Source organism: Aulostomus chinensis, chromosome 5 (assembly GCF_037954235.1).
Source record: "Aulostomus chinensis isolate RoL2024-O1b breed Wild chromosome 5, RoL_Achi_v1.0, whole genome shotgun sequence".
In the NCBI taxonomy this organism is placed as follows: domain Eukaryota; kingdom Metazoa; phylum Chordata; class Actinopteri; order Syngnathiformes; family Aulostomidae; genus Aulostomus; species Aulostomus chinensis.
Window position 1 is genome coordinate 27,709,237 of NC_141324.1, and position 11,142 is coordinate 27,720,378.

At 47.5% G+C, this 11,142-nt stretch overlaps 1 protein-coding gene across 1 annotated transcript; it reads left to right on the forward strand.

Moving 5' to 3' along the window:
• The first annotated feature begins 456 nt into the window (after positions 1-456).
• cavin4a (caveolae associated protein 4a) lies at positions 457-10,891 on the forward strand. The gene is made up of 3 exons (XM_086205065.1): positions 457-517; positions 2,011-2,467; positions 9,004-10,891. The coding sequence occupies exons 2-3, from the start codon at positions 2,060-2,062 to the stop codon at positions 9,601-9,603; spliced, it is 1,008 nt and encodes a 335-aa protein (XP_086061191.1). The 5' UTR covers positions 457-517; positions 2,011-2,059; the 3' UTR covers positions 9,604-10,891.
• Positions 10,892-11,142: the final 251 nt, after the last annotated feature.

Here is an 11,142-nt window from a genome sequence, read left to right on the forward strand (position 1 = left end):
TCGGTGATCCACTTACACTTGGCCTGGTGATCCACTTGACCACGTCTGGTTTGGCACTGAACCAGCAGTTTGTTTTATCTGAAACTAAAATCTTAGCCATCGGTCTCCATTAGCTTCAAGCTAGATATACCAGGCTGGCTCTTTCTGAACATCGTTGCTCGAACCGACTCGAGCTGACGTGACTCAACAGGTTTTCATGTGAGTGTATCATGTGATCTCTTTTCAGTGTCCTAAAACTTCTTCCTCCAGATATAGAAGCTTAGGGTCTTTGTGGTTTTGTAAATCAAGGACAGGTGAGGTTAAATATGGTCCCCAGCTGTGTCATCATTATTACCATTAAACCCCGCCCCTGCTGATGCTGCATGGGAGGAGCTAAATCGCTAATTGCTGCCCTGACTAATTAGAAATTGCTCATCTGCCGGAGCCGCAAAGAGAATAAAGGTCACCACGTCCCCTCAGGAAACTACTCCACTGAACATGACTTCCAGGGGCGGGGACTCAGGCACGCCATCGCACGGTAAATATAGAGTTACAGAGCGGCGGTGGCGGGTGAGTGGTGGTGGTGGGGGGGGGGGGGGTTTTAGGGAGAGGAGCAGCTGCTGACTTCAGTCAAACAGAACCAGCAGGTCCAAAATACCACACTGATCCAACATCCATTCATTAAATGTAACCAGGAAACAGCAGTGAGGTTGTAGTTTTGTCGACTTCACGGCAGCGCAATTACAGAGGAACGAGTCGCCCGTGGCAACGTGAAAGCAGGATTTGGCGCTAAAATTTTTGGCCAAACCTGCCGACGCCCCTTGCTGTAGCAACTACGCCTGTGAAAACGTCACCTAGCTTCGTGTCCCTCACACGGCTGCAACAAATAATGTGTTACATCTTGAGCAAATACGACAAAGTAGATCGTCAGTGTTGGCCGCAAATGTTTGGCATGAGGCTAACTGCAAAACAGACGTTAGCTACGGCTCTAGTTAAAGTTGGCGAGCTGCTTGCTTTGACGAACATAAGCTGGCCTTTACCGTAGCTGCACTACAGCAGTAGCACAAGCGCAAGATATGACAAAAACTGGTCGCAATATTAGCAAAGTCCCGTTGTTGCGTCTAAAATGTATAAAGATTTGCAGCATCTTTGGAAACATGAAAACCTGGAATTAACAAAAAAACAATTCTGAACTTTTGCATTCACGCCTAACATTTTGGATCAACAAACAAAACGTTTTTGCTAGTGATGTAAAAAGCGCTGCTCAGTTTTTTTCAATAGAAACATCTTCTGATTTTGTTGCAGTCTAAAATGATTCAAGTAACTTGAGTGGTCGATTCATCGGGAACGGCGGCCGCAGTTTTACGTGTTCGTGTATGTTTAGACAGACGGCACATTTTTCATCTCATTGTTGTCAGAGATGACGGAGCAAGTTCACGACTGCGAGCTAAATACCCGCCATGAATCACTCCACTAAGTACAGCGTCGCCTTTCAGACGTGCTATAAATAAATCAAGGCCTGAGCGGCTGTTGAGATGGTCGTCGGTTCTCAGCTGCAGCCGGCGTTGGAACGCTGCTGCCCTGGGGAAAGTGAAAAGGGCAGAACTGCAACATTTAATCCCCTAAAACATCCCAGTGCTGTGCAATCAGACCAGACAACTGTGGCTGCAGAGTGACGCTGCTGTTGATGTACGCGCTTCGCAGCTGCTAGCGTCAGCATGCGTGCAAATAACGGAAAATTATGAATCAGTCAGACAAAGCAGAGCAGGACTGGAGGGGGTATTTCCACCTCCCTGCTTTGCATCTTCCTAAAATGTCCCAGTGTCGCCTTACAAAGAGTTTTTAATTTTAGCTGGAGGGGTTTGAGTGAGAATTAGCGACCGCCCACATGGCGATGAGGGCAGGATTCAGGTTCCATTTGGATCCTCCAGCCTTTTTTTAATAAGCGGTAGGTGGAGTTCGCCTCCTCTCCTGTCCCCAGACCTGAGTTTGGGTAGCAGTGGTTGGGTGTTGCCTCTCTCCACTCTCCAGCCGGTGACCCCCACAGTCTCGTCCCCTACCGAACCACTGCAACTCTGCGATGGATCAGCAGAAGCATCGCACCGCTGGCGTCCAGGAGAAGCTGGAGATCGTCGGGGTGGAGGATGAGGCCGGGAACCCCATCAGCGCCCTGACCATCCTGTCGCTGCTGGAGCGTGTGGCCGGCATCATCGACAATGTCCAGTCCTGCCAACAGCGCATGGAGGAGCGTCAGCTGGAGCTGGAGAACAACATCAAGACCATCCAGGGGGATGTCCTGAAGCTGGCCAAGGACCACACCGACACCAGCGGCACGGTAGAGAAGCTCCTGCAGAAGACCCGCAAGGTCAGCGCCAACGTCAAGGAGGTGCGGACACGCGTGGAGAAGCAAAACGTCCGCGTCAAGAAAGTGGAATCTACGCAGGACGAGTTGCTGACCCGCAACAAGTTCAGAGTCGTCATCTATCAGGTCAGCAGATAAAACTGCAGGTTACCACTGAGTGTCAAGAACCCTCGCATGTTCTGAGGGAACCTTTTGTACCAAAGAAGTGAAAACATGTTGAGATTGCTTCACCGGATAGAAGTCTGGGGCTCACAAGAATGTTTCTTTCCTCCTGCGAGACAATCGTCAGCTCAGCATTCCAGTGAGCTGACGATTGTCTCAAACCAATGTGCTTGCGGCGCGATTAGCTGTTGTTAGCTGCTAGTCTCTGTTAGCTTCGGGCTAAGCGTACGTGGCTGGCTCTTTCTGGAGGGGCAGAAGTCCATTTCAAATTATCATGTCTGAATTTTAACGTAACAGAAGATAATTCACCCGATGTTTATGTTGATTCAGACACGTCTTCGTGTCTTGTGAAATAATTTGATCAGTTACGGAGTTATGGTGCCTCTGCTTTTTCGTCGTGGACATGAAGGTCAGTAGTTTACGAAGCTGAAAGAAAAACGTTCAGCCTTGTCCAGCCAACCAAGTCTTGGTCATGTTTCTGTTGATGAGGAACTGGAACATAATTAAGAATCAAAAATGGAGTAGATTGATTTCCTGGGGTGATCTGATTCGGAGCCCAGCGGCGAGGTCGTAAGTCAGACAAGCTCACTTCATTAAGTGGTGGGAAATGGAGGGTGGTTTCAGTTCCAACACTTACCGGCTCACTGGCAATTCATAGAGAGAACACTTAAGCCACGCCATGCCAATCAGGTCAGCAGGACACAAGATGATTCTCTTTTACTGGGAATCTGCAGCTCTCGGCCAGCAGACGAGACGCTTTCAACAACCTGAGCGCTTTTAGACACCACAGGAGTGCTAATCAGCCCACTCGGCTCAAGCCAGCGAGGAGGCCCTTCTGCAAATAGACGCATCCTATCCAAGCGCAGAGAGGTAGAATACTCTGAAGCACTCGTGCTGATTGAGGAGGTTGATGCCAAGAGACGAACACATACTGGGATTCTGTCTAGAAAACGCTGGATAGAAGTTTAATGGTCATCAGAGATCATCCTGATACGACGGCTGCTCAGACAAACGGTGTCAAACGCTCTGAGCAAAACATCTCCTGCATTTAAGCATCCGTCTGCAACATGGAGGCATCTGTCAGGCTCCCGTCAGCGAAGCTGCTATTAGGTCCCTTGACTTGTTGGGAGCATGTCTCACACAGCTAGCATACCTGGCTTACGTTAGCAAGTCGTAGGTTTTATCAAGATAAAGTCACAGTTTTTAAAGTTAAGCCCTCTCACTTTTAAAGATGCTTAAAGTGAAGATAAACAGAAGCATTGGGCCATCCAGCGTTCCTGTGCTCGTCGTCAACATAGCACTGACATTTTTGCATTAAAAAAAAAAAAGTCATTTAAAAAACTGATTTGGGAGCAAAACTCCGACCATAACATTTCTTTTGGGAATCTATTCTGGATTCACAAATAAAACTTTTTAATTTGCTGCAAAATGTGTTTCATGGAAACTCTGTTTCGCTTTGTGCCAAATTGTTTATATTTGCAGCAACTTTAGTTGCTCTCACAGCCAGTATTTTGATTTCCTAGTGAAGGTACGAGTTACTTTATAGAACGAGTCCTCCGCTGGCACTCAACAGCATTCCCAGGCTAGCCATTAGCAAACTGGATCGGTCCTTTTACGACCACTCTCAGCGAATTTACCACAATCAGGCTTGTTAATCGCATCCCCATGCAGGCGTATTGGTGGCCAGCAGGTATTGCTGTGCAGGAGCTAGCTTCACTCCCCAACACCTTCAGGATGCACCCGCAACTGATGCTAACCCCGAGTTTTAGCTTTGTTGCTAAAGTGTCCATCTCCCATGCCACTGGTACGGAGTTCAAGTCCAGTCAGGGAGGGCGTTTCCACAATGCAGGTTCAACTATTAAGCATTCCCAGGTTAGTTAAGGCATTCCCAAGCTAGTTGATGCATTCCCAGGATAATAGCTATTCCCAGGCTAATCTGTAGCATTCCCAGGCTAACAGACACCACCAGCTGTGAGCCAGAATATCTAATAAAAGGAGAGTAAAGCTGACGAGACAAAATTTCCCACAAAGTGTTCAGAGTATCTGATGAACAAAAAAAAAAGTCCAGTCTGCTCCGTTTTTCTTGTCAGAACACCAGCGAGTTCTGCCGCTGAGACCAGGCCATGAAGAACTACTTGTCTCAGAGTTCATTCCATCATATTCCAGCTTTTATAGTAGAATATATGATACTATGATAAACTGACATGACACCAGGCGAATGAGTCGCATCACCAGGCCAGTCTCTAGCAGTCCCTCTGGTCTCATATTGTTCAGAACCAGGAGCAACTCATGTATCTGCATTTTCTTTGGTCCAAATGATCAAGAAGTTTTCATTCCGGTCGATCATATTATGATCAAATTCACGGAGCCTGCGAAACTGTTCAAGCAAAATGAAACTGTGTTTGGTAAAACCCTTGCACCTTATACTTTTTTAATGATCTCATACAGGAAATCACACTCTCGCATTTATTGATACACTTTGCTTCCCCCATCAGGCCGAACCTGGGCATATAAATAGTTGTAAATGGCTCAGCAGAACAGAAACCTGATTTATTTTTCTTAATAATAAAACTTCTAAGGAAACTTTGGCGCCACTGGCCTTGTTAACATCCAGACTTCAGAATAGTAACTGGAGCGCTGTGAGCAGCTGCTGTGGATCTGTGACAGAGCGACCTATTCTGGGATCGGGACATTCCCTGTCCCTGACAGTGGAGACATCACCTGCTGTCAGCCAGTCTGGGGTCTGGTACGGCAGAGAGTCCTCAATCATCCAGAACCAAAACAGAACCAGTAACGGGTTTTAACGGGACTCAGATTTATCAGCCAAGCCAAGGTAGGGAGCCTGAGTCAATTCAGACTGCCGTGCAGCAGCACTGAGCCATGATAATAGAGTAAATTAGTCTTGTTGCTGGTTCACGGGATGGGCTCATGTGATATGTGACATCACAAAACCTCCCTGACAACCTCAGACTGTGATCTCTGTCATCTCCTCTTTGATCTCAGTCAGTGTAGTGCCTGACATCAGTCTGGATGGGTTCCGTCTCTGTCCCACAGCCGTCCAATCAAAATGCCACCTACGGACACGTCAGAGCTATTCAGAACCCCAACAGGCACCTCATCCCTTAGAGCCTGTAGACCCTGTAGACTCTGTAGACCCCTTGCACGCTTCACTAGTCTCCCCATGCTTATCATGAGCATCTCAGGACTATAGCAGCCCTGGGCTGTATAGATGAAGGCCACTAACCTGTCTGGGCTAACAGCTAGCCCTCCCAGAACTAAAAACAGTTCTCTGAGGCTAATCACAGGCACTTACAGGCTAGGCATATGCACCCCAAGGCAAGAATTCCTAGCCAGTAGCACCCCCCCCCCCCCAAAAAAAAGTGGCTTATGGGGGATGCTACCCAGGCTAGGGTCTAGTATTCTTAATAGTACTTGTAATTAACACCCCAAGGCTAGCCATTAAAATATCTACCTTCCCCAGTCTGATAACTAGCATTACCTGGCTAATAACTAGAATTTTGCAGGGTGATAATTGGCGACACCATAGAGTTACAAAAAAAAATGATATAAGGCAAAAATGAAAGTTTCACTAAAGTATAACTTCGCGTGGTAAATCAGCCTTATCACGTGGATAAAACTCGGGGAAATTCAACGTCCGTTTTCACCCTTGACTTTCACGGTCACATGACTCTTAATCCAATGTCACAGCAGCGTACTCTGTCCACGCAGGCTGTCCTAAATACGTGTTTACAAGTATTATTACACGTAAAGTTAATAAAAAAAAAAAAACATCGATGATTGTTTTCAATATCAGTTATTATTGTTGCATAATTTTGCCTCAAACTGCATGTTTGGATGTTAGAATGAAATCTTAATTGCTGTGCTGTTGCCTCGCCGATTTCTCCACCGTGATTTGTAACAGTGGAGTTCAGGAATCAATTGCTCATGTCTGCCTGGCGGTCTTTCTGCCTGACTGATGTCCTGCCCGCTGTTATGCCGTCATCTTCTAATATAGAGCCTCAGTGCTGCTCATCTAGCCAGCTAGCGTCAGCGGTTTGTTAGACATTGGTCGCCAGCGGCTGAATAATGAAGGCCAGGATGGGGGGCAGTAATAAGAAAAAGACAAATGGCTGCCGGTTTACACTCAGAGCCGCGCTGGTCGCAACATTAGAGGGTGATGGATAATTCTGGAGACACTAACGGGCTCAGTGATAATTCTATGAGAGAGGAGCTGAATCAGAAACACACAATTAAAACATGAGGTCAGCGGGGGTCAGCAGAGAACGTTCCCCGGAGGTTCCATCAGGTTTGACTCCCGGTCAATCAACAGAAATTCGATCGACACTTAAGTCTGTTCCAGCTTGTCTTCTGTGTCACCGGTCCTCATGTCCTCTATTTGTATACAGCAAATCAAATCTGACATGAAGCAATAAAAGGCACCAGAATTTATCCACTTGTTTTCTGCCGCGTTGACAGATTATTAATACACAACTTGTCCTCCAACCTGACCGACCGTTCAATGTGTTCTAATTTAGCCGTACCTCCTCAATGAGACAGGAAGTCCAACCAATAAGCATTAAGACACCATGTTCCATGAAAATCAGTGTGGAACAATTAGCTAGTAATTAGCATCAGCAAGCTAATCACTGGCTGCATGGTGGTACGGTGGTCAGCACTGTGGCCTCACGGCAAGAAGGTTTCGGGTTCGAGTCCCAGCTCAGGCAAGGACTCTTTCTGTGTGAGTCTGCTTGTTCTCCCCGTGTCTGCGTGGGTTCTCTCTGGTACTCCAGCTTCCTCCCACAGTCCAAAAACATGCAATTGGGGACGAGGCTGATTGAATTCTCTAAACTGACCGTAGGTATGAATGTGAGTGTGAATGGTTGTTCCTCTGTGTGTTGGCCCTGCGATGGACTGACGACCTGTCCCGGGTGAACCCCGCCTCTCGCCCGTAGCCACTGGGATAGGCTCCACCTCCCCCCCCCCCGCGACACTTAATAGGAATAATTGGAAGAAAATGGATGGATGGATGGAAGCTCGTCACTGGCATTCCAGGGTAGTCTAATTTCCCTAAGCTAGTCGCTAGCATTCCCAGGCTAGTTCCTGGCATTCCAGGGCTAATGATGGCGTCCCCTGATAAGCCCCATGGTTGTGATTTGGCTCTGAATGAACACTTTTGAATAAATAGCCAGGGTGCGTTTTTGCAGGTGGACTGAATGAACTAGCGCGTCACATTGGACAGTGACAGAGTTGGCGTGCCCACCTCAATCGTAAGAGCGGTACCTTCCTCAGCATGAGGGGAAGGTGAATCTCTCAATTCAGGGGATTTCTATTCCAACACGCTCGAAGCCTCGAGCCTTCAGTGGAGACTGAGAGGAAGAAACAAATGTGAATGAGTTTCTTAGCTAGACGGAAATTCATTATATAAATATGTTATGTTTATCCTATGAATTATTATGGAAATCTTAATTGGGCACTTTTGCTGAAGCTCGCTGACAAGCAAACAGTATCCGGTGGAAGAGATGCACATTCCGGCACCGTAATCATTGGAATAAATAAACACTGTCAACGTTTATGATTTCATTTAATTCCTCTATACAGTTAATTAGCCCGATGGAGACACCAGAAGATTCGTTAACATATTGACTGAATCCAGCTGGATTCACCCTCACCTGAGGCTGTGGAAGCACATGCCTCTATAGTTACCCTGTCATTCACAGTGAGTGGACGCGCTCGGACGCCGGCGCTCCGATTCGTGAGTTTGATCGCTGCAGGAGGACGCAGCCTAATTAGGATTAAGTGGTTTTCAGTTCAAAGTCACCTGTAGTTCCTCCTGGAGGATGTCGGGCGCCGTACAGCGATCCTTCCTGATAAGACAATAGATTCAGAATTTAGCTTTCACTTCCCCCTGCCCAACCGCCATGTACTCTGGTTCAGACCAGTTGCCCTGAACGATGTTGCAGGTATCAGCAACTATATTCAAAGTCCACCCTCGCCACGTGAAAGAACAACAACCCCGAGCCAGTGAGCTAGCTAGTGGCAAACCGTCCAATGAGGATCTGGTCTGTTTGGTGCGCTTAGAGTTCCCGACCACTAGGGGTGGCCGACGGGAAAACATGAGCCAGTGCAAAAACGCTGGGCTTTGCTAAGAGTCTTTTTTCTTTGGTTGTTATCTACCTGGTGACAGCAGGCACCAGTTAGTCTGGAAACGTGGCTGTCAGCTCTGATTAAAAATATAAAACCAACCTGCAATGCGCTTTCTTCTTGTTGCTTTGTGTGGGATTTCGATTTGTAGGTATGCAAGTGAATTTTAATATTTAGCTTCTTAAATGTGTAGAAGCTAATGCCACTAGCATACCATGTGCATGAATCTTAGCAAACTGGCTGGAAGTCACATCAGACATGTGTCATTACATGGTACATGTCCACCCCCAGCTTCTGATCTCTCCGCATCAGGCACAGAACAACAGACACTAAAAACTGTCCGCTTGTCTTTTCCATAGGGTGAGACAGAGGTCCCATCACTGGCTGTCACAAAGAGTCCCAAAGGTCCTGGCCTGGAAGGGCTGGAGCTTGAGCCAGATTCCTATGATGTGCCCGCTGACCTCTCCTCTGATGAGGAGTACCTTAGCGTGGAGGAGGCCGACCCTTCACGAACCGCCCGCTTCAAGAAGTCAGTGGCGAAAAGCTCGGAGACCCTGAAGGCCGCCTTCTCCAAGGAAAACATGAGCAAAACCAAAGACAGCCTGGGAACCAAGTTCCACAACTTGGGCGAGAAGGTCATGCCCCCTGAGAGGAGGGAGAAGATGCATCAAGCCGGCGAGAGGCTGAAGCAGTCCGGCGAGCGGCTGAAGGAGAACATCGCCAAGAAAGCCCCCAGTAAAGAGACCTTCCGCATCAAGCTGAAGAAGGAGAGAGCCGTGGCAGAAGGCCAGGAGGGCGCTGAGGCCGAGGCCGAGGCCGAGCTCCACATCAAGGCCCAGGTAGGGGACCCTTCAGCGGTCGCTTACACTGAGGTCGTCTCGGAATCCAAGAGGGAGGGGCCTGTGGAAGAAGCCGGTGCTACCCGGATAGCCGGAGAGGATGAGGATTACAGGAAGTAGATCAGCTGGGACACTTGAAGAGGAGCCAGAGATTAGAGAAAGTAACATAAGAGAGAAAGTCTGTGATGGTCAACGCTGATGATTTTTATTTGTCTGAATGCATTAAAGTGAATCCTTGGTTTTGTGTTGGTGCTGCCACCAAAAACATCTGAATATCAACCTTTTTTTTTTTATTATTCAATTTTTTTTCATGGTGCTGATTCAAATTTACCAGGACGGGTAAAGGATACTGACACGTGCCAGCGATGGACACTCCATCACCAGCAATAGGTACCATAGCTTTATTTGAACTCTGAGCGCTTCCCCTCCCCGGCTACAAGGGACAAGCACGCGGCCAATCATCAGTCGTGTTACCTTTACTTTGACAAGCGCATTACGTGCGTTTCCATCAACTTGTCCGGTGAGGAAACTCTGCAATACGATATGTCTTTTCATCAGAAGACGGCGGTTTAGGCAACATCGCAGATGGCTACAATAACAGGGTAGAAGAAGAAGAAGAATCGGTCGGACTGGTCGTCGAGGAACAACCTTCAGTTGAGAGAGTTTCATTGGGGGTTCTGTTTTGTTCGGGATTGTTGTGGTTCCAAGCCGAGTGTCCAGAAAAAAAAAAAAGTCCTGGTTTTCACGTCTTGCCTGCAAAGACTTTCATGTTCTATGTTCAACAGAGACTGATTTGACCCTATGGAACGTTTCCCACCAGCTAAAGTACCTGCTAACATCTGCAGCATGCTATTCTGGTTCCAATGACCCTCCAGTGGTCACAGGTCTGTGGGTTCTGATGGACGTGGACACAAAACCTGGAAGAACGTGATCGTTTGCTGCCGATCTCAGACCCACGTAGCAGCCGGAGCAATGGAATCTTGTCGCCTCTGCCAGAAGCTTCTGCACTTCTGCAGATTATGTAAAGTAATAGCCACGGAAACACCGTCTCCTCCCTCCATGCTGCTTTCTACTGGTCTGTTTTTTGTGACATTGAACAAGGAAGAAACTTCACAGTCACAGAGGAAACGGGGTCAGTGTGCGGTGGGGAAAAGGGTTTCTGTATAAATAAATCAGTGCGTGGTTGTGAAGACGGTGGCTCTCCTGTGGTCACCAGGAGGAACACAGGGGTCACAATCGGGGACACGACAAACTCACTTCGTCACATGAGCTTAGCATCGACCCTCTGCAGCGCGTAGCATCATCAGACACGTGCTCCGCCTAGAGGAACGATGGAGCAGTTCTCATCGGCCGTACCGCAATCATCCTCTCAGCATCCAAGATTATTACCATTGTACCTTGATAAATAAAGAGCTTAATTCAAACTTCTTTCTCCTGGTCTTCATTTAACAAAATAACATTTTCGTTTGTTGTTCCATTTGCAGTCGTAGTGCCCACCTCTTGTTCAGGGAGACACTTGGAATAATTATGGATCGACTGGTGAACAAACTCAAATAGAAATGTGAGAATCTTGATTTAAATGCACAAAGAAAGAGGTTGTGACGCAGGAAGGAAATGCAGGACGACCGAACGGAGCGATGAATACTGACGTGAAGTTTG

What these genes read in the sequence shown, in the direction of transcription:
- cavin4a (XM_086205065.1), top strand. Translation starts at nt 2,060, where the DNA reads ATGGATCAGCAGAAGCATCGCACCGCTGGCGTCCAGGAGAAGCTGGAG. An exon ending in TCAGAGTCGTCATCTATCAG is followed by an intron (nt 2,468 to 9,003) that starts GTCAGCAGATAA and finishes TCTTTTCCATAG; the next exon opens with GGTGAGACAGAGGTCCCATC.